Source organism: Aspergillus homomorphus (genome assembly GCF_003184865.1).
Source record: "Aspergillus homomorphus CBS 101889 unplaced genomic scaffold BO97scaffold_8, whole genome shotgun sequence".
NCBI classification, from domain to species: Eukaryota; Fungi; Ascomycota; class Eurotiomycetes; order Eurotiales; family Aspergillaceae; genus Aspergillus; species Aspergillus homomorphus.
The window spans coordinates 393,599-420,410 of record NW_020291894.1 but is presented as its reverse complement, the minus strand read 5'-3'; the positions used below and the strand labels follow the sequence as shown (position 1 = coordinate 420,410).

The 26,812-nt window shown below is 53.6% G+C and overlaps 10 protein-coding genes across 10 annotated transcripts; 4 read left to right on the top strand and 6 right to left on the bottom strand.

Moving 5' to 3' along the window:
• Positions 1-1,175: 1,175 nt before the first annotated feature.
• Positions 1,176-3,349, bottom strand: BO97DRAFT_441595 (DNA-directed DNA polymerase alpha subunit POL12; the record flags this gene model as incomplete). The annotated part of the gene is made up of 4 exons (XM_025698183.1): positions 2,967-3,349; positions 2,752-2,913; positions 1,398-2,697; positions 1,176-1,349 (listed from the first exon to the last, which is right to left on the bottom strand). The coding sequence occupies exons 1-4, from the start codon at positions 3,290-3,292 to the stop codon at positions 1,176-1,178; spliced, it is 1,962 nt and encodes a 653-aa protein (XP_025553755.1). The 5' UTR covers positions 3,293-3,349.
• A 235-nt stretch (positions 3,350-3,584) lies between these two features.
• Positions 3,585-5,199, top strand: BO97DRAFT_469009 (CRAL/TRIO domain protein). The gene is made up of 2 exons (XM_025699801.1): positions 3,585-4,565; positions 4,634-5,199. Exons 1-2 carry the CDS (start codon positions 3,752-3,754, stop codon positions 4,978-4,980), a joined length of 1,161 nt encoding a protein of 386 aa, XP_025553754.1. The 5' UTR covers positions 3,585-3,751; the 3' UTR covers positions 4,981-5,199.
• A 794-nt stretch (positions 5,200-5,993) lies between these two features.
• On the top strand, positions 5,994-7,984 carry snf4 (AMP-activated serine/threonine-protein kinase regulatory subunit SNF4; the record flags this gene model as incomplete). Its single annotated transcript, XM_025696799.1, has 6 exons — positions 5,994-6,470; positions 6,745-6,874; positions 6,998-7,147; positions 7,204-7,560; positions 7,636-7,745; positions 7,799-7,984. The coding sequence occupies 6 exons, from the start codon at positions 5,994-5,996 to the stop codon at positions 7,982-7,984; spliced, it is 1,410 nt and encodes a 469-aa protein (XP_025553753.1).
• A 371-nt stretch (positions 7,985-8,355) lies between these two features.
• BO97DRAFT_273756 (uncharacterized protein) lies at positions 8,356-11,123 on the top strand. Its single transcript, XM_025691003.1, has 3 exons — positions 8,356-9,621; positions 9,681-10,007; positions 10,094-11,123. Exons 1-3 carry the CDS (start codon positions 8,727-8,729, stop codon positions 10,879-10,881), a joined length of 2,010 nt encoding a protein of 669 aa, XP_025553752.1. The 5' UTR covers positions 8,356-8,726; the 3' UTR covers positions 10,882-11,123.
• Positions 11,124-12,882: 1,759 nt separating this feature from the next.
• Positions 12,883-14,064, top strand: atfB (bZIP transcription factor atfB). The gene has a single exon (XM_025691002.1). The coding sequence runs from the start codon at positions 13,140-13,142 to the stop codon at positions 13,908-13,910; it is 771 nt and encodes a 256-aa protein (XP_025553751.1). The 5' UTR covers positions 12,883-13,139; the 3' UTR covers positions 13,911-14,064.
• A 969-nt stretch (positions 14,065-15,033) lies between these two features.
• Positions 15,034-17,843, bottom strand: BO97DRAFT_432774 (MFS general substrate transporter; the record flags this gene model as incomplete). Its single annotated transcript, XM_025697564.1, has 5 exons — positions 15,034-15,105; positions 15,836-15,897; positions 16,661-16,758; positions 16,876-17,798; positions 17,838-17,843. 5 exons carry the CDS (start codon positions 17,841-17,843, stop codon positions 15,034-15,036), a joined length of 1,161 nt encoding a protein of 386 aa, XP_025553750.1.
• Positions 17,844-18,408: 565 nt separating this feature from the next.
• On the bottom strand, positions 18,409-20,417 carry BO97DRAFT_432772 (Zn(II)2Cys6 transcription factor; the record flags this gene model as incomplete). Its single annotated transcript, XM_025697563.1, has 3 exons — positions 18,409-19,389; positions 19,435-20,349; positions 20,412-20,417. The coding sequence occupies 3 exons, from the start codon at positions 20,415-20,417 to the stop codon at positions 18,409-18,411; spliced, it is 1,902 nt and encodes a 633-aa protein (XP_025553749.1).
• Positions 20,418-20,598: 181 nt separating this feature from the next.
• On the bottom strand, positions 20,599-22,525 carry BO97DRAFT_404124 (putative iron-regulated transporter). The gene is made up of 6 exons (XM_025694896.1): positions 22,055-22,525; positions 21,838-22,001; positions 21,747-21,786; positions 21,543-21,700; positions 20,973-21,497; positions 20,599-20,920 (listed from the first exon to the last, which is right to left on the bottom strand). Exons 1-6 carry the CDS (start codon positions 22,395-22,397, stop codon positions 20,642-20,644), a joined length of 1,509 nt encoding a protein of 502 aa, XP_025553748.1. The 5' UTR covers positions 22,398-22,525; the 3' UTR covers positions 20,599-20,641.
• A 224-nt stretch (positions 22,526-22,749) lies between these two features.
• BO97DRAFT_476497 (WD40 repeat domain-containing protein) lies at positions 22,750-24,620 on the bottom strand (the record flags this gene model as incomplete). Its single annotated transcript, XM_025700486.1, has 3 exons — positions 22,750-24,260; positions 24,358-24,523; positions 24,583-24,620. The coding sequence occupies 3 exons, from the start codon at positions 24,618-24,620 to the stop codon at positions 23,118-23,120; spliced, it is 1,347 nt and encodes a 448-aa protein (XP_025553747.1). The 3' UTR covers positions 22,750-23,117.
• A 653-nt stretch (positions 24,621-25,273) lies between these two features.
• BO97DRAFT_404120 (chorismate mutase ARO7) lies at positions 25,274-26,586 on the bottom strand. Its single transcript, XM_025694895.1, has 3 exons — positions 26,369-26,586; positions 25,512-26,163; positions 25,274-25,452 (listed from the first exon to the last, which is right to left on the bottom strand). Exons 1-3 carry the CDS (start codon positions 26,437-26,439, stop codon positions 25,375-25,377), a joined length of 801 nt encoding a protein of 266 aa, XP_025553746.1. The 5' UTR covers positions 26,440-26,586; the 3' UTR covers positions 25,274-25,374.
• Between the last annotated feature and the right edge of the window lie 226 nt (positions 26,587-26,812).

The window sequence follows — 26,812 nt, the reverse complement described above, 5'->3', positions numbered from 1 at the left end:
GGTGGAGTATGGCTTTTCTCCGGGAGATCCTTCTTATCTCCGCAAACATAGCATCCATCATCCCTTCAACACAATTCAAACAACACAGCACAATCCTTTCAACCTAATTCAAACAGCACACCCTCAAAGCACAATCCAAAACAGCACAATACAACACAGCAGAACACAACACAAAACAGAACCTCTCTTCCACTATCCCCCTACGAACCCTCAAAATGGTACCTCCCTTCCCCTCCCTTTCCCAAATGCGTCCCCCCTCCCCCCTCAACACCACAAACTTCCCCCAAGATCCATTGAAACACTAACGAGTACCCAAAAAAACACCAGAGCAAAGACTCCACCCCCCACCAAATCCACATGCACCACCCCCGCCTAGCAGACTACTTCGAAGACTTCACCCGTCCACACAGCCAATCCTCAGCCTTCCTCATCCCCTCAAGCTCAACCTCCAACCTCACCGCAACCGCAAATATCGTCGCCGCCGCAACCGCCAACAGTTCCAATAATAATTCTGCTCCGGGGACCGGACCCCCCACCTTCCTCCCCATCGAAGAAATTTACGTCGCCCCGCAATTCCAACCCCCTAACCCCGAGGACGAGGACGATGTGGTCCCCGATCAGCATGCTGCCTTTGGGATTTCGAGGGCGATGGTTAGAGGGTCTTCTTCTGGGGGTGGTGCTGGGGGTCCTGGGGGTGCGGGTGCGGGACTCGGGTGGAGGGATTTGGGGTTGGAGGGTTTGGTTTCTGGGGCTGGGGCTGGGGGTTTGGCTTCGGGATTTGGGGGTGCGGTTTCGGGAGGTTCGGGTGGTGGGTTGAGGGTTAGGGAGGAGGGGAGGAGGATGGGCGGGAGGAGGAGGGTGGTTTGTTTGAGGTGATTCTTGGGTTCAGATGTATAGACTGTGGGGAGGGGGATTGGGGATATTGGGTTTTGGGTTGGTGTTATGGGTTTGGGTTTGGATTTGGGATGGGCTATGGGCTATGTATGGTGTTCAGGGTATATTGAATGGTGTCAGGTTTTACTGGAAGGATGGAGTCTGGGTTATGTGCTACACAGAAATTGGGTCGGGGCTATGGGCTATACGGGGGAGCATGGAGTCAGTTTACTGGACAGATGGAGTTATGGTCATCGGGATGGGATGAGTCAGGCTGATCCTTTTGTTCATATATCTTCATCCTAAATCCGGTTGATGTCCACTCGCGTCCGCTCATACAACTTATGGCCCACCTGCTTCTGCTCGCGCTCCTCCTCGCTGATCGTCCGCGGATGGATCGCGAGCTGTGCATATGTCCCTGCCGCTCGTCGTTTTGACAGCATCCCCGGGTTGATCACTGTTACGCTGTCGACCACCTATAATTCCCTGTTAGTGACGCCCACCGGAAAGACAGACAAACACACCTTGACAAATGGTGGCAGCATGCTCGGCACGATCAGCACATCCGGCCGCACATTCCACCACTCCCCCAGCTTCGAATAGCTCACATCCAGCATCGCCCCCGTCGCCAGTCCCGTCTCCGTTCCCGGCCGCGGGAGCATCTCGCGAGCCGTCGGCGGGAACATCGGATGGAAGTGTCGCTGCTCGATCAGGTACTTCGGCAGCCGGCTCAGCAGGTTTCCCTCCTTAGGCTTGCCGTGCAACACCTCCTCGCGCCGCAGCTCATACAACACGTCATGCGAGCACATCCCGATCACCGTCTCGTTCAAGGACAGCGTCACCGGATTCGACACCATGCGCGCCTGCTTCGGCAGCCCCAGCTCCTTCTTGGGGAGCTGCTCCTGCGGCCAGGAGACGTGCTTGCTCACGGCATCGCGCACTGACGGCACCAGCACGATCGTGATGCTGGGCACCGCCTGCGCGAGACGCTGCAGTGGTGCCGCGATGCAGTGTCGGAACACCGTCGTGAGTGTCGCCGTATCCGGATCCAGTCCCGGGATCTCGGGCAGGTCGAAGTCTCCGGAGGCTAGCAGTGGGTGCTCCACGTCTAAGAATGGACCCATCAGGATGACTCCGTCGGCGTAGCTCTCTGCGGCCTTGCGGCAGATCTCCTTCAACGGTTCGAATGCGAGGTTGTTGTCTGCCGTGTAGGGCCCCGAGGCGAGGAGGATGTTGAGTGGAGACGAGCCGGCCGCGTCCAGCCTGTCGTTAATGCTCTCGATACTAACGATGGAAGACGCCGCCGGTGGCAGCAGCGGCGTGGGCAGCACCTCCTTCACGGAGAAGTAGTTCCCCGAGGCATTGATCCCGCGCAACGCAACCATCTGGCCCGGGAAGAAGTTGGCCGACGGCACCGAGTCGAGCTTCAGTGGCACTCGCACGCCGGCGCCGGTCCGTCGCGACGTCTCGAGCACGAGCGACGCCGGGTTCAGCTTGCCTTCCATACTGTCTGATGCGATGCGGCCCACAGCCACAATCTCGCTGGTACTTTGCGTCGCCGCGCTGCCGAATGTGATCTCCTGGGATTCGTATTGTTTCTGGAATAGCGCGGTGAACTCGTCGATGCGGTCGTCGAGGATCTCCGACACCTCCGACAGGCGCATGGCCATCGGCTTGTAGCCGAACTTCTTGAGGTCGGTGTTCGCGGTCGGCTTGATCCGGGCTTCAGCGTAAGGGGCGATAGGGGTTTCGGGGAGGGAGAGGTGGGAATTGATAGTTTCGATCGTCTCGCCGGGGTGCGGGCGCTCGCTGAATGAGACCGACCTGTTTTCCGCATTAGCTGTTTCTAATCTCACTGCTCGCGCACACACTACATACGAGATTGCGTCTCCGTTTGTCGTCTGACCCGCGCTCTTCGTGCCCATCGGAGAGTCATTCTGGCCCGTCCGGCCAATCTTGTTCATCGACGGTGAGCCGAAATCTGACTTGCGCTTCGCGGGCGTCCGGCCGTGCGAAGCATTCGGTGTGAGTCCATCTAACCTAGAAGCGCAACCTGTCAGACCAGTCTTCTCAAAAGCGGTTCACCAACTTACATCCCAAAGACATCGGATGTGTTTGCAGCCCGCGGGGTCGCAGTGGCTGCCGCTCTTTTATCCGTTTGGCGCCCAGCTCTGCCCCGGGATTCTCGCTCCAGTGTATCTTGTACATCTTTCTTGAATAATCGCACGGTATCCAGATCTAGCTTGAGCTCGTCTGGTCCCATCTTCAGACAGTAAGACTCCCATTTGTAGAAAAGCTCCTGGGCGGAAATGGCGTGGATGCGCAACAGCGACTGCAGTTCTGCCAGAACATCCTTGGGAAGTCCAGTAGGGGCTGCAGCTGCGAAGAGCTCATTGAGCTCTTCGACGGTGTCCTCCATAGCTCTAAGCAAGTGTGTGTAGGCCCTGAGAGTTGAGTTATTTCCCTAGAAGTATGGTTTGTTGGGCTATACCTCTATCTACTCATTAATCAATTAACTGAGGGCGACGCGGAGGACGCGCGTGGCCGACGCGGAGCGGAAATGGGCGGCCTACCGCCTGCTGCATTGGGGAAATTATCATTACCGCCCGGCGGCGGTGTCTGTGCCCGGCGGTGTGATGCGTAGGAGGTTATTGCAGGGCGACGATCTGCCGGTGGGCCTGTCGATCGAGAGATTATTCTCCTGGCAGTTGGCCAGATGCCAGATGCTCCATCAGCTTGTCCCGTTCATTGTCTGATATCTTCCCCTTTTCTCCCGTCTCTGGATTCGGCGCCCTTTATCTAGGACTAGACTCCCAGGAATTCATCTCTCTAATTCATTCGTTCGGCCTATATCACAACCCCCCTCCTTTCCTGCACTATGAGCGCCGCCCCCGAAACCCAAGCCGCGCCTGCTACTGACGTTCCAGCTCAATCACAGACGGCAGGTTTGAATGCTGCCCCTGAGATGTCTACCGGGGCTACCGAACCTACTGCGTCTGTGAACGAGCTTGTTAAGACCGAGAAGAACATTGAGCAGGAGCTGGAGCTGCCACTGTCCGCCGCCGACGGCCTCATCCAGAAGCCCTTTGCTCGCCCCTTGGAAGACGCAAAGCCTACTCCGCCAGCTCAACTTCAACCCGACCAGCAAGCAAAGTACGCCGAGGTCTTCAAATCAGTCTCCGAATGGACGACCCTGCCAACCACATCGGCCAAGAACGCCCCCACAGCCCCTATCACCGACAGTGAGCGCATGTTTATGACTCGCGAGTGTATCCTGCGATACCTGCGCGCAAGCAAGTGGAATGTGTCCGAGGCAACCGCTCGCATCCAGCGCACTCTCACCTGGCGCCGGGAATACGGTGTGGAAAAGTTGACTGCCGATTACATCTCCATCGAGAACGAGACTGGTAAGCAGGTTATTCTGGGCTATGACATCAGCGGTCGTCCCTGCCTGTACCTTATTCCGTCGAAGCAAAATACGGAGACAAGTGACCGCCAGATCGAGCATCTGGTCTTCATGCTGGAGCGCGTGATTGATCTCATGGGCCCTGATCAGGAGACGTTGGCTCTGCTCGTCAACTTCAAGGAGACCAAGTCCGGCCAGAATGCCAGCATCGGTCAGGCCAAGCAGACCCTCAACTTCTTGCAAAACCACTATCCCGAGCGCATGGGTCGGGCGCTTGTCATTAACAGTAGGTGACCTCTCTCCCTTTCTGTTGGTCTGACACCCGTACTCGAACTGACCCCCCCGGCTCTACAGTGCCGTTCATCATCCACGGGTTCTTCAGGCTCATCACGCCATTTATCGACCCCCAGACCCGGCAGAAGCTCAAGTTTAACGAAGATCTGCGCCAGCATGTGCCTCCGGCGCAGCTGATGAAGTCAATGGGCGGCGATGTCGAGTTCCGCTACGACCACGCGACTTACTGGCCCACGCTGAACAAGCTCGCGGATCAGCGCAGAGCCGCGTACACTGAACGCTGGATCCAGGGTGGAAAGCGTATCGGAGAGTTCGAGAACTACTTGAAAACCGGCACCGGTCCGAGCCTGGCTCAGTCCGAGGGAACACCCAACGGAGCCGCGAGTGAGACCCAACCCGCCGTCTGAACGCGTCGACCTGTTCCCAGCCTACATGCTGCAGTTGCGTTGGCCCTCTTCTCCAAGCATGCCACAGACTGCATTCATGCGCCAATTCCGTAATAGATATTGTCTTTCCTGCATTATACCTGAATTTGCTCGATCTGAATTTCGGATTTCTCTGCACCCCACGAAAATGTTGTCATTGTCTGTCTCGAACTATTGATAGAGATATATAGTTAAAAGGTCATGTTTATAGATGATTGAGAGGCCCCGAGCCCTGGCAATAATAATAGTCATGGTACCTGTTATAGATCAGTTATCACGTGAGTGTTAGTGGAGCACAATATAGCCTTAGGCATCAATATGATGGGAAATGAAGCATCTCGGCCAAATCGGAGAGGGGTTCGGTGCAAGTCGATGACGGAAACAGTGACCTTCCCTGGGATTGTTGCGAATAGAGGGAGATGCACTCCTTTGAGCATGGAATGTCACCTAGCATTATTATCTCTCTCAACCGGACAAGAACCCCAGATCCTGCGCTCATGGTGATCAAACGATGGCTTCGCAGGTAATGTCCGAGGGGTCTGAGAGGTACGATGGATCAGTCAACAGGTACTTTGTCCCGGCAGACACATCAATTCACCTGGTAGGACTTATCAAGTGATCTCTCCAAGAGCAGTAGACATATTATCAATCCTTCTCCCTCGGCTCGTGGGGAACCTCTACTTCTACCTATCCTCTTACCATCACCTCATTACTTCCGCCGCCATTATCCTCCATACTCTCTTCCTCCACTCGCAAGCATCGGGAGATTGTTTGTCACGCAATAGTGTACTCAAGTCTAAGCAAGGGACTTCATTTAGCCTTGAACTCTTATTTTCCGTGTCGGGGAAAGTGAGTTTGGGAGTAGTTATTGTCGTTGCACAGGCACGGTTGCTCGTTGCTCGTTGCTGGCTGCTATTCTCGCTTTCTCGACTCTCCCCATACACTCTCCACACCGGAGCTACAACTGGAAGCGGTGGTCGAGCCATCGATCAATCATGACGGAGGACTTTCCCCAGCGGCAGGCGCGAGTCCCCACGGGCAGAACCACCACCACTTCCGGCCTGCCGCCCTCGACGACGACAACGACTACTATTGCTACGACTTCTACTACTTCGTCTACTACTTCGATTATCAACACCCACGACAACTCTCTCTTCTCCTCGCCCACTACCGCTACTGCTACGGCTATTGCTTTCGCTAACCCGACAGCTCCAGCTCCTTTCCCCCTCACCACCACTACTTTCCACTCTCGATCTCGATCCCGGTCGCAGCCTCACGCCCCCTCCTCCTCCCTCCTTCCGCTCACTCTTCTGTCCTCCCACCCCTCCTCCACCTTAGACCGTCGGCCAGTCCGTGCTCACGAGGGAGGTTTCGTGCATCCCGCCTCCTTTCTCCGGCCGCGAGGTTTATCGCAACCAATGCCCCCAGCCCAGCCCGAGAGGGCCATCGATCGGGAAGAGCGTCAGGGCCTTGTGAGTCGCCATCTCTCCCCTGTCTTGTTGCCCCATGTCTTGCAGCATGGATCATCGTCTTCCTTTACCCGTCCGAGCCTTGTTGCCTCAACCCCTCATCCGCATACCCCAAGATTTTTTACCTATGTGTTGGGCGAAATTGCCCCGCGAGCATGTCGACAGCCGAAAAGCTATTGCCCATCTGTTCTCCGTTTCGTAATTTGCAATTCCATGCGCCCTCAATTGCTTGGCTGCGATGGCTAATAGAGACCTGGATTTGTCTCTTTCACTGTAGCGTGCCATCCGCAACTTCCTCAAAGTCCGTACCAGTTACGATGTCCTTCCTCTTAGTTTCCGACTCATAATTTTCGACACGGCGTTGTCCGTCAAGGAGAGCTTGAATATCCTCATTCAGAATGGCAGGTGTTTCCCCTAAACGTCTCCGGGCGAGATGAATTTGTCTGCGACTGCGCCATGCTCCGGGCGACGTCCTTGTGCTGGAAGGACAATTTGCTGACCGGATGGACGTGGTGCATTGTGATCTACAGGTATTGTCTCGGCGCCGTTATGGGATTCCAAAGCATCGAAATTTGCCGGACTTTTGACCACTTCCGACTATATCAACGTCATTCAATACTACTTCCAGAACCCAGCTGCACTGAACCAGATTGACCAATTTCGGCTCGACAACCTCCGAGGTGCGCAGCTCAACGAGTATCCTACATGCGTCCCGCAGAACTAATACTTTGGCCAGAGGTGGAAAAGGCGCTAGGCGTTGCCCCTCCCGAGACGATATCGATTGACCCCGAACGACCTTTATATGAAGCCTGTCGACGCATGTTGGAATCGCGGGCTCGCCGTATCCCCTTGGTCACATATGATAGTCAGACGGACCGATCCCTCGTTCTTAGTGTCGTCACTCAGTATCGCATTCTCAAGTTCGTCGCGGTCAATGTTCCGGACACCCAAAAGCTGCGCAAGCCGCTTGGTGAGATCTTGCTGGGTTCGTACCAGAATGTAGCGACGGCATCCATGGATACGCCTGTCATCGACGTTATTCACATCCTGGTCGAACGGAGCATATCTAGCGTGCCAATTGTGAATTCCGAGGGTAAGACCAGTTCTTCACTCACACACGACTTTTCGATAGCCTCGTATCGTGGCTAACAAGTTTGTCGCCTTCCAGGACTGGTCTACAATGTCTTCGAAGCTGTTGACGTAATCACCCTGATCAAAGGCGGAGTGTATGATGATCTCAGCCTCACAGTGGGCGAGGCGTTGAAAAAGCGATCTCCGGTGGGTACGCTCCACACGTCGTTTGCAGACTGTGTCGGCTAACCGGTGTCTAGGATTTCCCGGGCATTTATACGTGCTCCCTAAATGATGGTCTGGATACCATCTTCGACACTATCCGCAAGTCTCGCGTTCACCGCCTGGTTGTGGTGGATGAGAACTTTCGGCTTAAGGGCGTCCTGACTCTGAGCGACATCCTGCAGTATATCCTCCTCGAGGGTGAAACTGATGAGCTATCATGAATTGATGTTATTTTTCGATCTACCCGTTCCGCTGGCGCCACGGGCGCTGCCAATATACTCACAATTCGCATAGGATGGCGTTCTTCGTTTGGCGCTAGGATCGGTGTCAGAAACTCTCGCACAGGGTTCGACAGATGGTAGCTTACTTTCCGCCGGTCATATTTCTCCCTATATTTTTCCTTGTTCCATCTCATTGGAACTCACGATGCAAAGGTAAACCTACACGGTATCATCTGGTGTCTACACTTGCTCTTTCTGTTAGTCTCCCATCCGCCAGCGGAACTATAGGGGACCAGAAACCTAACATTGGGCGCTGGACTTGTTAACAATAGATTTCATTGCTTGTATGACTCTCTCTCTCTCTCTCTCTCTCTCTCTCTCTCTCTCTCTCTCTCTTTCTTACGATTTATTTTGATCCGAGTGATGTTTATGATTGACCTGTATGTTGTATTTGTACGTGATTACGACTGTAGTCTACAGTGTCTGTGCGATGACAGATGGTAGGGGGACGTGGCCGCTCTTTCCTTGTGCTTTCACAGCCTTCCGGCTTCGACACATCTCCCTCCCTTGAGGAATTAGCATACTTCCAAGGCAAGGGCGACAGTGGGTGTATATTGCGAAGTCCCAGATACAACCTCATTTTGCCCTTACCTACTTTCTGTAGGTATGGTGTATTCGACGAAACAGGCTTTGTGGCCTCCGACGCTTCGCATAATCGCACTATTTGATCCCTTCCACAACAATGGGCGCATTGGAAATCTCTCCAGTCAACCGTGACCGTCGAAGTGAGCCCGTCAAGCACACTTCCACCGTGGTAAAGACAAAGCTTTCGTCGGAGACTGCTACCATCACAACAGACGGTAGTAATAGGGACCAGACGCAGCCGCTCATCCGCCGGCAGCTGAGTCCTGTCGCGCCGACTGTATTTCCCAAGTATACGCGAAGAAGTTTCAGGAGACTCACCGGCTTCAAAACTCTCTTTCGCTTCCGCAAATCTCGGCAACCGGATCTATCATTGAACGCATTGGTTGAGCTTACCACAGGACCGGAGAACACAAGTGGCACCGTGGAGAGATGTTGTGCGGGATTTGCACCAATTCCACAATGCAGCAGTCAGTCAACTGAGGCTGGCGAGGCTCGCAAGGTGAGTGATACCACAATGTATTCTCTTCATTCGGATCAAACCAGCGGGACGGTATACCACGATCCCTCCAAGCGTCTTTCCATGCCCATTGCCCTAGCGGACCCGACTCTCTGCCAGAACCCATTCGCGGATCCTCTGAATGAAGTGGGCGACTCAGACGGTGGTGGGAACCATACAAGGAATACCACCCGGACGACCAGACAATCTAGCTCCGAGTCAAGCCAAACGGGGGCCTCGTCGACCTACGATGATACGGAGAGTTACCAACAACTGGCCAACCCGTTCGCCGCAGCTAGCTCGATTGGCTCGGGGAGTTCCTCGCGAGACAGTGTCTATTTCTCAACCTCGGATGATAGTTCAGTGATAGCTGAGGTCGAGCGGCGCGCCGCCGTGCTGGCATTCAACGAACTGGCCTACAAGCTCCGGCTCCCGCCTCTGCCATTGAGCAACAAGGGAGGAATGTCGGGCGATGGCTTACATTCCCAGTTTTCGGGTTCGTGCGGACAATTCAGCCGGGCTCGACGCTTGGTGATCTAGCTGACTAGGTGCTAGAGCAGCCTCTCCCCACTACCGCTAATGAAAAGGTGCCTTCCGGCCGGCGAGACCGACTCTATGGGCGACTGCGCACGATGCGGTCGACGCTGCATCTGGGCCTGTCGTCGGAGGGGCCCCGCACCAGTCGGACTTTACGCCGGATGAAAACGTTGGCACATGTGGGAGGTCGGGCGAACGATATGACTTCACTAATGGGGCTTTCCCTGGAGGAATTGGCGCGTCTGGGGGGCTATAATTTACTGACGCTACCTGCCGAGTTTGCGCCTACGAAACTCCGATTACCGGTATGTTTTGTAGCTACGATTACCGCTTTGGGACGATTTGGTAGGTCTTGGCCCCTGCTATACCCCACCAGGATGCGCGAGGTGCAGGGAATGGAATGGTCTCGCTCATTTACGTCATTGCTCCAGCTGCCCCGGTGCGCGACGTGTTCGTCGATCCCGGCCACCCGAAAATGGCTATGCGGATATACGACCATTTCGCCCATTTGGTGCTGTCTGCCCTTCGACAACCCGACCGAATCCAGATGACGGTCGGGCGTAGCGACCTACCCCTGACGGCGATCGAGCCTGGCGCTCGTGCGATGGATGACCCGATGGTGCAGAGCATCGCGCGAGCATTTCAGGCACTACTGGCGGGTCTACCCGGAGGACTTTTGGGCTTGCCGGCACTATATCGGATATTAGTGAGCATCAGCCAAGCGCCCCTGGTGGATGACGGAGTGGAATGGCCTCGCAGTTGTCTTCTCCGAGGAGCTTCGCTGCGGAATTACGTCAAGGTCAAGGCCATTGGACTCGCGCTGCTGGCCCTGACGAACACCATGCAGCTGCACCTCATCTGTGGAGTCATTGGTCTCAGCGCAATACTCCTGCATGAAACGCAGCGACTAGCGCAGGAGGAGGCCCCGAGCTCTGGCCCAGGTGAGAGTGGAGGGCGGACGAGTGGGGGTTCAGGACTGTTGACGCTGGACCGGCTGGGTCGCGTGCTCGGACCGTTGCTGACGGGGCGGGAGGGGTATGGCGACACGTTTGGGGCTATCGCGCAGGAGATAGAAAGCGAACGAGTTGCGATGATGCTCGTGGAGCACTGGCGTGGGATCAGTCGTCAGTTACGCATATGGGAGCATCGCAACCTGCCGAGACGACGCCGGCGATCCGTGCAAATGGGGCGTGCCATGATCTCAACCACGGAGGGATGACTTGGGGAAGAGGCGAGAGGTCCGGGACTATATCCGGGAGCAAAATGTTTGCTGGTCGGACGATAGTCTACTTGTACTCGTAGAAGGTCAGGAAGCGATAGAGGGTTTGATATGAAGTCATTGGGGATCCGCATCAGGGGAAGATGGGCGACGCTAGTGGGGTGGGGGGTGGGGTGCAAAGGTACCCATAGAGTCAGTACTTTTGGGTGGTCGCTGTATTTGTCCCCTTTTGCCAGAATCTGTATAGTAGGTGCTTGTCGTTGACCGGGTGGTCCAATTGCTGGGCTGTAGGTTATAGTGGGGATCCTCAATGGTGAGCGGGATTGACGGCGGGCAGGAACCATATTGGTGAACTCAGCTGGGCTTGAAGCGGCCGAGCAAATACTCGTAAGCAGCCTGGAAACCAGGGTTACGCCGTTGAATTGACCTTTTTCCCGTCCTTCTACATGTTATCAATTACTGACTGGATGATGACCCAGCGGGTTCATTCGTGTTGATTTTCGGGACGGGGAACAGGGATCAAAGTATATGGATTATATGGGATCTTGTATGTACTGCAGTGTACAGAATACCATCCGCTTCTTGAACCAACCGTCTCTCAAGATCTCCGGTCGGCGAAGGACGGGACGGGGAGTGAGTGACTGAAAGGACTTTTCTTTGGCGAAAGGAAAAACCAGGTTTCTTGGTATTGGGCGAAGTACATTGGCAGAGGGAGAGAGGGGGCGGATTGGTTGATGATTGCTCTCCCTGGAAGCGGGCCGCGTGGAGACGAGCAAGAACTGGAGAGTCGAGAGGTGATACCAGCTTTCAACCTTCAGGGAACCTGCTTCTGTGGTTTCTATCGGAGTCTCTCTACGTCGTCTACTCTATACAAAGCACCTTCAGGGTCGATCAGCGGCCGGTGAGTCGCCGGATGAATGAGCCGATGCGGGGATAGCAGGGGATTTCGAATCCCTCAGTCTGTATCATGCTACGGAGTACTAGTACTTAGTATAGTTATACTGTCCTTATTCCTGTTTGCGGGCACCTGGGGGGATCATCCGTTTTCTTTTTCTGTTTAAACTTTTTCTCTCCTTTCTTTCTCGACATACGTCTGTCGCTTTTTCATGATTGATGACGATGATGACTTTTTTTTTGGATCCATCAATAAATGAAGTGGGGGGTGATACCCTAGGAGGGGAGTTATCATGGATTCACCATGGTTTGAGAGACCTTTACAGCATCGTTGTCTCATTGGCGGAATGAGGTCCGCTGGTCAGTGGAGTGCGATTGGTTGGCAGGAAGATGGCTCCGGACTGGCTCAACCACTAATCACAACCCAGAGAAACTGGGAAAGCAAACGTTGAAGGTGAACCTCAGGCAGGGTTCTTGGTTTGTGCTGGTGAGATGACGTGTGGGTGGCCTGGTTCCTCAGGACCTCCACCTGCCGGATTCAGATAGCTTTCTGTAGATTACTTTATACTAAGAAGTTAAGTAAGCTAAGTAAGTAAAGTGATGTCAATGGGTCTCGGCTGGTCCCTTTCATTCTCTTCCCCTCTCTCGTTCTCTCTCTCTCTCTCGCTCTCGCTCTCTCTCTCTGTCTCTGCTTCTGGACCCCCCCGTCTTCCAGCAAGGTTCGCTGCATATCCACGGGCCATTGCAGCCCACACGGATCCTGACACATTCCTAGTCGTTCACCTCAAGAGATACACTTTTCCATTCCACCGAAACAGGGAGGGGATCGACTCCCGCTGCCCGCTCTAGAAGCTAATTAACTGCACTGAGTGACTGATGAACTGATCTTGTTGTTTCTAGACTGGTTGGATTGTCGGTTCTAGTCTTCCACTTTCTCCCTCTCTACTGGTGTTTGATTGAAACTGATCTGTCTGTCTGTCTGTCTGTCTTGCTTGTGCTCCCGCTGGCTTGGTATCACAAGAGTCTTGATACTGTTCCAGTCTTTTCTTTCTCCCCTCCCCCCTCCCTCCCTCTTCCTCCCTCCTCCTCCTCCCCTCTTTCTTTCCGCCTTCTACGCAGTCCTTCGGGCTTTACTTTTATTCCTTCTCTTCTGCTATTCTTCTCCTTCTCCCATCCTCGGTTCTTCAACAATTTTTCCCCCCCCTCTTCAGGTCCCTCCCACTTTCGCTACTTTCTGGCCATATCTACTTACTCCCCCCACACTCACTATTACTCACCCACTCTCACCCTTGTCTTCTACATCACAACTCATCTACTCACTCACTCACCCTCTCTCTATCTCTGATTCGACAACCCTAACAACCATGAATCCCAACTTCGGCCGGTATTCCCGGAACTCCCACGTGCGGAACGGACAGCCCACCCCGCCTCCCTACGGTGACAAACGATGCTTCCAGGAGATGAATTCCGGGTCTGCGATGCAGCAACATCAGCAACAACAACTCACCCCTCCCTATGACGACGAAAAGGCTAAGCGGGAGCGATTCCTGGAACGGAACCGCCTAGCCGCCAGCAAATGCCGGCAGAAGAAGAAGAAGATTAACGAGCAGCTGGACCGACGGCACGTCGAGCTCCAAGCTCAGAACACCAAGCTCCACTCGGAAATTGACGACCTCCGTAGTGAGATTCTAAGCCTCAAGACCGAGCTGCTGCGGCATAGCGATTGTGGGGATCCCGCTATCGCTCTCCATCTCAGTCAGATGGTCAAGCACATCACCGCCCTCGACCATGCCGCTGCGGACCGTCGGGCCAGCGGTCATCATCTCGATATGATGGTCATGGGTGCGGCTGGGCATGCGTCCACTGGGGCCGGACTGGCATCCGCCTCGACTGCTTCCCTCACAGCCTCTCCCCCGGGTCTCTCGACCTCCTCGTCCATGACATCCCCCACCACCTCCTCCGCTTCCACTACTACGTCCGCTGCCGCTGCCATGACCTTCGGGTTTGATAGTCCCTTGCCGATTGTACCCACCCCCATCAACAGCGGCAGCAACAACAACAACAAGACCGCAGATGATGTCCCACTGGATCAGGTGCCTGAATATCAGTTCTTCAATGAACTGCTCGACATGTGAAACGAATTATTTTGATTGATTGATTGATGTCCTATATCGTTGCCGGTATTCGAGCGTGCCCGGCTTCTCCTGCATAGCGGAAGGCTTACTGATTGATTCGTTCTGGGGATATGCTTGATCTTCTTTTTCCCCCCCTAAAATCCGACGGGAGTTCATATGACATCAGGCTTGGAGAGCGGAGCCTGTGTGTGTATCTGTGTGTTTCTATTTTTCTATTTGGGGGCGCTGAAAACCGAACTTGGCGGCAGGCAGGGCAGGCTGCGGGGGGAGGTTTATTGATTTTCAGACTGTGAGTTCCTACTTTAGCGATGTTTTTATGGGTCGGGGCGTTTTTTTTTTTTTCTAGCGGGATAGGTCACGGAGCTGGCGTTTTATGGTGGCAGATTAAGCATACGGAAAATTCACTGCCTGGGAGGGAGGGACTTTGCTATTTCTTGTGGGTTTGGTATGGCTATGGTATGGGTATTGTTATTTGCTGGTGATTGCCTCATGGATGAATTGCCTCTTGGATGAATTGCCTCATGGATGAGGGGATGATCATCGCTAGCAAATTTGCTGTATGTGTGATTCGGTACCTAGGTAGTCCTTGTGTACAAATTACTCATTTTCTGACGTTTCTGTGGAATGAGTATACGGTAGATCAGAAGTAGTGTTGAGTCGCTTATCTTGCAGCTCTAAGCTAGAAAGTGCATGTTGCTCGGAGAGTAAGTAGCCTCAGCAAAGAGCAGATAGATATAGCTATCATCAAACCCAGCACTAATCCGAACCGCCGCAATCCAAGCCGGTGGAAGTATACTGCGCACTATACGGAGTACAAGCAAGCCTTTTGTCTATTCATAAGCCGAGATTCCATAATACACATTCCTCAACGAGTCAATAGTCAACCAACCAGCAACTAAGCTTCTTTCTTGTAATGTACTGACTGTACTGAATAGGCTAGGGTGCAGCCACCTGGCAGTACGCCAAACCGCATTCCCTTTTGTTTTAGATTTGCTTTTGCCGGTCCTTTGAGAGGAAAAAGATCTAGAAACCGGGCATCGCGCCCGCCGGGAAGTAATCGATATCGAAATCGAAATCGCTAGCTAGTCTAAACTGATCGAGGGCCCCGCTCTTCCCGTCGACGTCATTGCGTTCCTTTGTTGTGTTGATCGGATTGATGGGCTATCATATCATCGATCGTTCGTACTGTTTTTAGCTTTGCGAGGAGATACGGTGCGTTGTTCCGCTTCTGTGGGCTGGATTTCGCTTGGTTTGTTTTTGGTTGTTGTTGTTTGTTTGTTTGTTTGTTTGTTTGTTGAGAAGAGAGGAGGGTTTGGGATGGGAGGTTTACAGACGTTGATTATCTACTCATATAATGTAGGAGTACTCCGTAGGGATGGAATTAACGATTAGGTTATTGTTGTATCTGTATTTTAGATTCGAGATTCAAGATCGGAGACGAGTCTGGGTCTTCTCCCTTCCTCCCTCCCTCCTTCCTTCCTTCTGGCATATAGGTAGGTGACTTCCTTATCACTAAAGATCTAGATTCCATCCATACTCTAGCAAAGCTCAACCCATTCATTCGCTCACTTAGTATCTGAATAAGTTTTACTCTCTACCCTCGTATATCTACCCACTCTCCCAGAAGTCGCAATAGACACTCACTCCATAACAACAGATTCTATTTCTAAAAGCAAAAGCTCCATCCCCCCTACCTTTCTGAATGAATCAGAGAAATTGAACGATGGTAGGTACCTCCTCCGACTACCTGAACTCAATTCAACCCCCTACCTACGTACAGACGGAGTACAGTACTTCCGGTTTGGATTCGGCTTCCGCTTCGGCCGAGACAGCCCCCTGACCCTTCCTGTCTGCCTTGACCCCGACCCCCGTGTAAAAAGGTTAGGATAGGAAAGATAGAATCAGAGTCAGGGTCAGGGTCATACCTCGAGCCAGCTAGTTTCTCTTTTTGCGCTGCGGTGCGTTTGACTTTTTTTTGGCTTTCTACCTAGAGTGAAGGTATCAAGCTGAGGTTTCAAGGGTTGGGTGGTGGGATGGGTGCGATGCCAGGTAGAGTGGCCCCCGCCCGGACGGAGTCTCTCAGCCCGGCGGCGGGCCTGAGATGTTGTGAGTGGTGAACTTGGTTGGGTCCGGGATTGGGGGGTTCTGCTTGGGCTTCCAGGGTTCTAAGGTTTTTTTATATACCTGTGGCTTGAGTGTCTGTGGACTTGAGCCCTGCTGCCCAGTACTAGTGTGTTTAGGTTTAGGCTTGGGTTGGGACTCTTACTGGTAAGGTAGTAGGTTTGAGCTTGGGCTTGAGCTGGGGGTTCCGGCTTAGTTCTATCCCCGTTTGGGATGCAGGTTCAATCCTGGGAGATCTATAGGATCTTGCGCCGGCGGCTGGGCTGGGCTGGGCTGGGCTGTGCTGGGTTGGGGGGTCTGGGACTCGGCCGGTTTTCGGGGTTGAGGAGTGCTCTTGCTTGGGCTGGGGGTGGTCATGGAACAATCAGAGTTTGGAGATCGAGCCGAATGAATCGGTGGTAGATACTGGGCCCAGGAAAACACAGATTGAAGAGGGGAGAGACGCCACGATGTAACCCTAGCCATTCATTCATCTTGATATTCTCTCTCTCTCTCTCTCGCGAAGAAAGAAAGGTACGACGGGTATGCGGATAAGGCGATAATAAACTAGTCTGAACACAAACTACTTGGATAAGCTTCTTCCTAGCCCTACATTGCATCCGTCCCCCCTCCATAACTTCCGAACAAACCGTCGATCTCCTCCAGACTCATCCCGCGCGTCTCCGGCAGGAACCCATACACCAACCCCCCAAACCCCGCATCCAGCACCCCGAACAATGCAAACGTCCTCCACCCGAGCCCCTGCAGCAGATAGGGCGTCGCGGACGACCACCCGAAGTTCGACAGCCATTGCGCCGCCACCCCCATCGCCACCCCCGGCTCGCGGATCCGAGCCGACGAGAACAGTTCCGCGCTGCACGGCCAGGGTAGAGGGCCCCACGAGAGGTTGTACGCCACGATGCTGAGGTAGATCAGGAGGATGGTGGCGAGTGAAGCTGGGGAGAGCGCCGCGGCGGAACTGGAGTCCGAAGCGATCGAGCTCGTCTTGAGAATAGCCGCCGTCGCGAGCATGCACGCCGACATGGAGAACGCGCCCAGGATCAGCAATGGTCGCCGGCCAAAGCGGTCCGCCACGAACACGATAAACAACAGGCAGCTGATCACTTTCAAAAGACCGAAGATTCCCGTCAGTAATAGTGTGAGACGCGCGGTCGAGTCGGAGGTCGTCAAGGCAGCGCTGCTGCCCCCGACGAGCAGGGAAAAGAACTGCGGTCCGAAGTAGGCCATCGCCGTGGCCCCTGTAGATTGTTGGAGAACAAATAGTGAAATGCCCAAGATCAAGCGATGGGCGTTAGATCTCTGGAGGAGTTCGCGAGCGGTGAAGTCGGCCGTGGCGTGGACGTCGCGCTCAATGGCTGACCGCATCGCCCGGAACTCTGCCTTGACTTCTGGTCCTCGGGAGGCGCGGATCCACGCCAGGCTGTCCCAGGCTTTGCTTGTATGGTCGTGGGCGAGCAGCCAGCGCACGCTTTCATGCAGAGTGAGCATGCCCAAGCCCATCAGAGCGCCCGGGATTAGTTGCATGGCCAATGGAATCTGCCATTGGGCGGCATTGGCGGGCGCGTACTGCATCCCGTAATCGATCCAGTACGATATCAAGATACCGATGGTGAAGGTAAACTGATAGCAGCTGCCCAGGCGGGCACGCATCGATGTCGGACTCATCTCCGATAGATAGATTGGAATGACGGTCGCAGAGCCGCCGATACCAAGGCCGCATATGACACGGCCTAGATAAAAGACAGACCGAGTATGGGTGTCGAGAATCTCGAAGATCACCCCAATGCAGAAGACGAAAGAACAAACGGTCATGGCAGGGCGCCGGCCGAGGCGGTTCGTCAACGGCCATACGATCAGGCTGCCCACCAGGGCTCCAGCCTGCTGGACACCCACGGCAATGGCACTGACGCGCGTCTCATTGGTTGAGGTATATCGAAAAGACCGGTGGAAGGAATCAAAAGTCAAGACTCCTCCTGCACGAATGTGTCATTATAGTGACTGTCGAAAAGAATGGAGATCACAAATACCGATCACGCCCGAATCATAGCCGAAGAGCAGTCCGCCGCAGCAGACAATGGCTGTCAACCAGTAGAGACGGAATAGGGCATGGCTGGCCGGCGGAGCGAAGAGTGGCTCCTCTTCGTGCTGGATGAGAGGATCCTCGGCACGAATATCATCTTCGGTCACTAGAAGTGGAGATCGCATCATGGGCCATACCCTAGACGCCGGCGATGCGAGACGACTCAAGAATAAATATCTGGGTTTGCAACACAGAACAACAAGGAGGTTGCCAGGAGCTTGCGAGTCAGATGACGTACCGGCGCTTACGTATTGCATGCAGCGGTCGGTGCGCCGATCTGGATCACTAAACTATCAATCAGATCATTACGAAGAAATCAGTAAACAATTCGCGTCGCACACAGCGTGAATCGGCCCATGTTCGTGATGCGTCCTGCCGTCTAGTCATCTCCTCTAGTAGCAGATACACCTTTTCTGCATGCGGATGTTGTGTGGTCCGAGGTCTACTATCACTGTCCTCGCCCCTCTTGCTTATCTGCTGTATCTGCAACAAAATCCACTGCCGCTGCTCCATGGAACCTTCAAGACCGGCCACAAACAATGGCCACACAAAGCTCGCAGGCAGATGTTGCTGCTCTTCTGATGTTGATTGTGTCTCGACTGTTGCCAGCTGAATAATGCCTTCCACAGCTCGATGCACCCGATCCGTCCGCGGGTAGATGGCGAATGCGACTCGGTGCAAGTAGATAAAAATTGCTAGAAAGTTGGCGATATACTGCCTAAAGGCCCGACACGTCTCCCACGCGACAGCAGGCTGTAGAGTGTCGCAGAGCTCCTCAGGGGTGCTGTAGATGTCGAGCACGCGTGGACGCTGGTTCCATAGCGTCTCTAGATCGGCGCCAATTTGATGCGCCAACTGGAGGACCTCAAACTCGTCACCTACAGTGCCGCGGTTGCGGTGGTGCAAGTCGATGAAGACAATCCGCCTCAGGATTTGCTGAGTCTGCAGATGGAACTGGAAGGCTGGACCGGTAATGACCTGGCGGATGAGAAATGCAGGCTCGGGATTGTCGTCCTCATCATCCCTCACATTCCTGCTTTTCTCGGGTGCAGCGTCCTCACCTGCTTTGTCTGCTGACGGAAGTCGTCCCAGTTCAATGAGCGCATCACCCTCACGCCCAGCTATCAATGCCTTGACGTCTAACAGCGAGACCCAGGCAACGATAAGACGACTGGCATCCGACCAGGCCCTAGTCCGATGATGAAAGCGCTGCAGTAGCAGATATGTTGAGTGAAGAGAGGGCGTGCCGGCACTGAGTAGGTTTGGACTCGACAGAAGCTGTTTCGTCAGTTCAAGACCCAGAACTCATGGAGAAACGCCTACCTCAGAAAGCATTAGCAACAGCACAGTCGTGAATATTTGCTTTAGAACTGAGTTCTCTACCACCCCATGCAGATATGGCTGTATTTCTGAGCATGCAAGCTGATGATACTTGGACTTCCGATTCCAGGACTTCCCCTCGACCCACGCCTGATGTACTTCCGAGTAACAGTAGATTCCAAGCAAGACAGCTCGACACCTACGCGACTGACGTACCATCTGTGTTCGCACATACTTCCAGTCCAAGTCAACGGGTCCGAAGATCGTAGGAGGCGGGCCACTTGCTAGAAAATGCGTAAAGAGTTGAGCTTCGTACGCTGTCTGTCCGGGATCGGGGGCGTTTGTATCCGCCTGATCAGAATGAGCGCCCAGACTGATGGGCGCTGCGCTACGGTCCTCAACAGAGACCCAGTTCATCACTTCTCCATCGTGGCTGGCTGTCTCTGTAGTGACATTGGCAGGCCCAGCCTCACCCAACACGTTGTTGGAGCCATTAGTGGTTAGGTTGGGATGTTTCTGCTGAAAGTCGGAGGTGATTTCCTCGATGAGACTCAGAACGTCAAATGACGTAGAATCAACAGTTAGTGTAGGGGGTGGACGAGCAAGGGCACCTGCAGGCTGCTGCAATGGCGACGACGCTGGAAGCCGGTCCTCGCAAAGAACAGTATGGAAGAAGTTCACATCGGGCCGGTCAGAGGGTGGTGCGGCCACGGTCGCGGAACTTGCAGCTTGACTTTGGCAGTCAGTTCGCGGGGCATGGGCCGGAACGATCGTTTTATAGGCGCATTGGAGACGCAGACGTGTGCAGTTGGCACATGTCGGTTTGACCTCATCGCACCGGACCTTGCGCGCCCGGCACGTCAGACACCCCGTGCGGCGCCGGGGACCTGATCGGCCCATGCCACGTGCTTGAGGAGCCTGGCATAGTCAGTATGCCTTTCAATCAGCATAGTTCGTCGGCGAGACGGATGGGAAGATACCTCCATGACCTCTGTGATTGAATTGGAGCAGGCATAGTGGTTGTCTGTTTGTGTCGGGGGCTTGGTGGAGAATTGACGGATGATCATCCAGCGTGGTCAAGGACCGCCGGAAAACCCCGCCCGCCGCGGGCCGCGCTGCGTCTACGGGGTATGGAACGGATTAAGGGAAGGTGGAGTGGACGGCTTAGCGGGTTTATGCATGATTCTTCATTGTGTGACAGATCTACATCTCAGGGCAATCTCTGATAGACTACATGTTCAGGTGACAGGCGCTTCTTGTCTCCGCCTAGACAGGTGGAGGTGTGGAGCAAATGGCCACGTTCCCTGCGCACATACGCCGCAAAGCAAGCTGCAGCCATCGCGATAGCACCGTAACTGATATAAACGGGATATTTGAACTGCTCCGGTAGAGGGAATGCGATGGTAGTCGCATAGGACACCAGCTCGAACACGTTCTGGAGAGCCATTTCAGTCGCGGAGAACCGAGCCCGTACATATTCGTCGACTCCCTGCTCTTGTTAGCATCGAACCTCTCTCAAGTATAGCAATAACAGCTCTTACCTCCTGCACCAGTAGTTGCACGGACAGATCAAAGCCCCACAATCCAATCCGACTCAGAGCCACCCCCACAATCAGACTGACAGCGACCACCTGAGAGGCGTTGTCGAGCCAGGCGAAGGCTACCACTGCTGTGACCAGACATCCAAATTGCCAATTCAAGAACCACAATCCGGACCGGATGGGCCCGATCCGGTTCATGATGAACGGAGCCGCCCACGTCCCTGACAGCTCCGCCGCTACAGCGCCGATTCTCATCGCGCTCACCTGCAGTGGAGTGAAACCGGTGTGTAGCAGGTAAGTGACCATTGTTGCCCCGAAGGACAAAACCGTCAAATACAGCAGGCTCAAAGCGAAGCTGGCCAAAAAGAGGCGGTCTCTAACATATTCCATCCATGGAGCAGCAGCATTTTTGAGGCTCTGTGCTAATCGCTGAGTTGCGCTTCGAGGTTCATTCGCGTTGCTTTGATGGCCTTCCGATCCGGCAACTGGTTCGTGGCGGCTCAGCTGAGGGACTGAAGCATAGACCTGGAAATGATGAGCGATGTTTGGACACGGGATGAAACCTCATACCTGTGCGATAGCAACATATTCAACAGCAACACAAGTAGCATTGACTCCCAGGGTTGTCCACACTGCAGCCTTGGTGGAAAAGCCATCGATCAGCGAGATGAAAATAGGGGCCAAAAGCTTGCAGAAAAGGTCTATCCTTCTCATCGAAGCATTAAGGTCTATACAATTAGCCGACGTCCAATTGACTCACACCAGAGAGCTTACCTCGACGAGGAATCTCTAATGAATCTGCCACAACAATAGCCTATTTGAAACGTCAGGTGATACTGTGTAGCTGCACAGACTGTAAACCCACCCAATCTCGTTCCACCGCTACTGTATTGGCCGTAGCAGCAAGTTTCTCAACGCAGGCTAGCAGCACTGTCGCTGAAAAGAGCAGTGTCTTTAATGTCGTGTTCAATGGGGCAAGTAACGCCACGAAGCAAGCACAGGAACCCGCTACGGGGAGTCTTTGCCAAACTAGGACGCCATCAGTCTAACGTCGCTTCGAAACCAACGATCCATGTGCGTACCGATTGAATGTCGAAGCACAGTCAGTCGATTGGACCGATCCACAGCAGAACCCAGCCATGAGGACAGGAGAACGGCCGAAAAGGATCGCACGAGCGCATAGACAGAAGCATATAGTAAAGTTCCGGGGTAAATCGAGGCCAGGAACAAGACGGCTCCGAACTCAAACATACGGGAATTCCATGTTGACAGGAAATGAGAGACATAGAGCCGCGGTAGAATCCGTGATGGGCCCTGCGATAACGTTGCTCCAGGGCTCACTGGCCTGGGGAGAAGTGAATCCGTTTGTTCGTGGGCGCTGGGAGAGATCGAAGTCTCGACGGGTTCAAAGACGGGCGAAGCCATGGTGAGGATAGTCAAGTGCAGGATGGCCGGGGCAACACAGACATCACTTGCGACATCACCTGGAGTCCGATGCGTTGCGTTTTAACAGCATGGCAGGTCAAATAGATAAGCGCCGCGATCAATTAACTTTTTGAAAGGGCAAAGGTGGAGCGGAGGGGGAGATCCGAGTGGGCTGAGGAAGGGAAGGGAATAAGCCGTGGTTTGCGCGGTGAGGACCGCGGGAGCATAAAGGCAGCTAGAGTGTCGAGCCGACTGGGCAATGCACCACTCGACACGTACTACCTTAAGACACTTACGCACGAAATGATCATATACGGACCCTCGAGCAAAAGTCATCACATGTCATTATCCTCTTTGTTTAGAAAAGTGCCCATAGCATAACCTGAACCATTCGCGGACTCATCCCAGCCAGCGAGATCCTTAGAACGACTGCTTCCGCCTCAATCTCGAGCAACAAGAACGATTTCGCTGCAATAAACCCAGGGCGAAAGGCAGTGTAGACATAATCCCGCTCCCTCACATGCATTGCCAAGGTATGATGTTCAAAAATGTACAGCATCTCAGTAAAGTTTTATATCCAGACGGGGCAGGCAAAAGGGGTGAAGAAGAATGAATAAGAAGGATGTATGCATCGCGATTCCTGTCACGAGTGAAGTAGAACAATAGGGAGACATTAGAGCGCTGAGAATGAAATCTTGCAATCTTCTTGGGTCTCGCGGACTATGAAAATACTCTCACACATGAATCCGCACTACCTGTGGCAAGAATGCACCGAATCTTCTTGTTTGCCTCCTGTTTTTGAGCCCCAGGACCGGCCTCAGTGGTCTCTTCTGTCGCAGCATCATCCGTCACCACATTGGGAGCCCATCTGATGCAGCTCACAAAGTGTCCATGCGCATCACTAATGGTCTTGACGAGCTTGGCTTCCTGAGAGAGATCCCAGCATCTGATGGTCTTGTCGTCCGCCACACTGACTAGATACTTGCCCCCGGGGTGAAATACTAGGCCTCGAACCCAATTATCATGGCCGACCAGCGTTTTGATCAATCTGCCCCGTGAATCCCAGAGTCTAATTGTCTTATCTCGGGCGCCGGTTGCAACAAACTCGGCTGAGCTGGTTGCAGGGGGAGGCTTCTTCAACCCAGCCAACGTTGCGAGGTATTTGTAGCTGGCCGGCGGCGCAAAGACGCAGCATTCGAGATAGTTCTCGTGGCCCAATAGCGTAGCCTTCGCCTCTGCCGTCGAAACTTCCCATACGGTGGCGGCCTGGTCTCGACCACCTGAGACCAGCCATTTCCCGTCGAACGAAGGGGAAACGTCTCGAATCCAGTTATCATTGGAACGAATCGTCTTCACACAATAGCCTGTGGACGCATCCCATATACGAATGGAGGCATCGCGACTGGCCGACACAAGCAGATTTCCATTATTGGGCAGGAAGCTGACCGCCGAGACGGAATGATCGTGCCCGGAAAGCGTCCGAATATTGGCGTATTCATTGCTGGGGTCCCATAATTTGACTGTAAGGTCACTTGAACAGGACGCCAGCAGCGTATGCCCTTTCTGCCCGCCATAGTCCAAACCCGAAACCGACCGAATGTGACCCTTGAGTGTCCTTTCCAGCTCCCCCAATTCCCAATCCCAGATCTTGATGGTACAGTCTTCGGAGCCCGACGCCAGCGATGTGTAGACAGGATGGAAAGCAACGCAAGTCACTGCATCGCGGTGCGACTGAAATTTGTGCCGCGCCGGTGATGAGGGGAGCCAACTCGTCGGGTCTTGGTTGGGTCGTGACCGGGACGTCAAGGCCATGGAGTCCAATTCAGCCTGTAAGGTCGATACCTTCGCCTCTAGGTCCATGATCTAGGTGAATGTCAGCGCATGCGATTCTTTCGCACGCAGGGGCGCCCAAGGCAAACGGAGTGGATTGGGAGCGGGGTAGAGAGTTAATGCATCTCACCTTCCTCTGCAGCCGAGCCACGCTCGTCCACTTCTTCTCCAGCAGTCCCTCATATTTCTTGCGAGCAGTGTCGTCAAAGCCGTCGCCGATCGGGAGTTCCTCGCGTATGGTCGCAGCGCTTCGATCAGCGTGTATGGTAGATAGATAAGCTATTAGGGACTTGTGCCTAGCCTTGTATCAGTGGATCAGCAGACAACTCAAATTGGAATTTGCAGAGAAGCTTACAGCTCCTCTGCTTGTCTTGGTGTCAATGTTTGACTCATGACGACAGTTATGATTTTGGGTGTTCAAAAGCGATTTTGGGCTGCGGCCGCCAGAGGGCGACGCACTTCGTCACACAGACGGACAATCGGGGGTTGGTGTTGTTGCGGTCACTATGGCAATAGAAGAGATATTGGGTGCAAAAAAGCGCAGAGCACTGCGGAAGTCTAGGGAGGCAAGAATTTATAGGTTCGGGAGGTCAGACGCAAAATTGAGTGAATGGAAATCATGAATTCCTTTCTTTGTATACAGTCAGTTTCGCGCGTGCGGCGCCCAGGGGCCGCGGGACCTGTGGGCACGTGTTTCGATCTAGAGTGGGCGGTGAAGGCAAGATTCCAATGAGAGGATATTTCGTCACAAGGCGGGGTATTATGCTGCTGAGTCATATATGCAGCTTAGACTGTCACTTTGCGCTGCATAAGTTGATCACCTGGGGCTCTCAATCTACGGTATAGCAAAGATAGTGGTCGACCTCGTATCGAGGTTCCACACCGTAATGGTGACCAGAATTCACTTAGATAAGAGAAAGGCCATTTTTGCTTGTAGTAAGCTGTGTTCCAAGCGACTGTAATAAGCTGTCTCTGGAACATCCATAGATGTCAACCCATGATGCCCACCCACGATCTAAAGAATACTTTGATTTTCTCTTCCACATGGTGAATCTGTCTTTGTTCTTTCTTGCATAACTCGATGGTATCATAATAACGTCTAAGGGAATTGTGCAGATATGAGTGATGAATCTTCACTCGTTCCTTTTCACTCCCATTGTGTACCCTTCAAGCGTTGCATCAAGTAGTCGACCTCGACGACCTTGGTAAGGGGGATGACATACTCCTGGAAGGTAATTAGCCATATCCTTAATCTCAAATTCGAATGTCTTGAGGAGATCTTACCTTGTACATCGCGACCACCGCATCGACATTGATCTTGGGTCCGTTCTCCGCGGGAAACGCGGGGTCCGTACCATATGTCTTAGCCTTCAGCGCCAAGCGCTCGAGAACCTTCTGCTCAACCTTCGCATCGGTGATAGCAGCATCGATACCCGCGCGGTCGTTAGCCTTGATCATCTTAACGAAGCGCTCCGGCTCCTTCTGGAACTTAGATTCGGCGACGAATTTGCCGAAATGAATGCGACGCGACAGAGCCTGGAGACAGCTGACGTCGCAGGTAGCGGAGGAGCCGTAGTTCTCCTGGGTTTCGCCGCGGTCTTCTCGGCCGAAATGAGCGCAGACGGCTGGGAGGATGTTCTCGATGTAGCGCTGCTTGATGATGCTGTTGACGTTCACGTCATTGTCGTGCAGAATCTTGGGGTATTCCAGGGGCGCCAGGATGGGTTCTTCCAGAACATCGGGGAAGAAAGGGTACTCGTCAGGCGACTGGTAGCGGCGAACGCGCGACTGGATGCGCTCCTGTTCGCGAAGTAGGTAGTCCAGGAGACTGATATCATCGCCGGGGATCGAGACACCACCGGGGGTGTAGACGGGCTTGTTGAGGGGGAATTGGACCCGTTCGATAAGGTGAAAAGTGATGGTATCTTCAAGTCGGCTAGAGGAGGAACATTAATGAGGTGATCCGTGAGTAGGGGAAGTGGTTGAGTAGCGTGGAATCGAGTGGTAGCATTATGATATTATGATGGTGGGGGGAGTTGAGGGTCAGCAGGGATGATGATGCGAGCATGAGGGGATCTTTGATAGGGACGGACGGAGGAGCAGGATCATTCCCGATGATCGGCCATACATGGTGGACTCACATCAGCTGGAAGCGAATATTAGCAAGGTCCAACGCCTTGGAGGCATCGGAAAGATCAATGGCCGTATCCATGATGTTGCAAATATCAGAAAAGAACAGAATGCAATCTCACAATCTGAAGCAGAGATTCGGCTAGGAGTTTAACATTCCCAAGGAACGATATCGGACTTAAGTAAGTATTGAGGGTTACAGAATCCTACAACGCTAGCTTTGCCGATCTCCACGGTCTGACTCGAATGTGAAGCTTTCCACTTCGACAGTGGGTGGGCGGTGGGCTATAAGGGATTGATGTGAAACCACACATTGGAGATCACAGATCTACTGATTACTGTCAGCTTATTCTATTACGACCTGGAGGCAGGGAGAAACCAAGTCGGTCCTGATTGAAGAGGTATACATCTGTACGCGGTAATTACCGGCATCATGTCCTAACTGCCAGGTTAGA

Bases quoted from the DNA above. Each gene is read 5' to 3' on its own strand.
- BO97DRAFT_469009 (XM_025699801.1), top strand. From the start codon at position 3,752: ATGAGCGCCGCCCCCGAAACCCAAGCCGCGCCTGCTACTGACGTTCCA. The intron at 4,566-4,633 runs GTAGGTGACCTC...CCGGCTCTACAG, and splicing joins TCGGGCGCTTGTCATTAACA to TGCCGTTCATCATCCACGGG.
- BO97DRAFT_273756 (XM_025691003.1), top strand. From the start codon at position 8,727: ATGGGCGCATTGGAAATCTCTCCAGTCAACCGTGACCGTCGAAGTGAG. The intron at 9,622-9,680 runs GTTCGTGCGGAC...ACTAGGTGCTAG, and splicing joins CTTACATTCCCAGTTTTCGG to AGCAGCCTCTCCCCACTACC. The intron at 10,008-10,093 runs GTAGGTCTTGGC...TCATTGCTCCAG, and splicing joins TACCGCTTTGGGACGATTTG to CTGCCCCGGTGCGCGACGTG.
- atfB (XM_025691002.1), top strand. From the start codon at position 13,140: ATGAATCCCAACTTCGGCCGGTATTCCCGGAACTCCCACGTGCGGAAC.
- BO97DRAFT_404124 (XM_025694896.1), bottom strand. From the start codon at position 22,397: ATGGCTTCGCCCGTCTTTGAACCCGTCGAGACTTCGATCTCTCCCAGC. The intron at 22,002-22,054 runs GTACGCACATGG...ATGGCGTCCTAG, and splicing joins TGTGCTTCGACATTCAATCG to TTTGGCAAAGACTCCCCGTA. The intron at 21,498-21,542 runs GTATGAGGTTTC...CATCATTTCCAG, and splicing joins AATATGTTGCTATCGCACAG to GTCTATGCTTCAGTCCCTCA.
- BO97DRAFT_404120 (XM_025694895.1), bottom strand. From the start codon at position 26,439: ATGGATACGGCCATTGATCTTTCCGATGCCTCCAAGGCGTTGGACCTT. The intron at 26,164-26,368 runs GTGAGTCCACCA...TTCCTCCTCTAG, and splicing joins AATATTCGCTTCCAGCTGAT to CCGACTTGAAGATACCATCA. The intron at 25,453-25,511 runs GTAAGATCTCCT...ATTACCTTCCAG, and splicing joins CGGTGGTCGCGATGTACAAG to GAGTATGTCATCCCCCTTAC.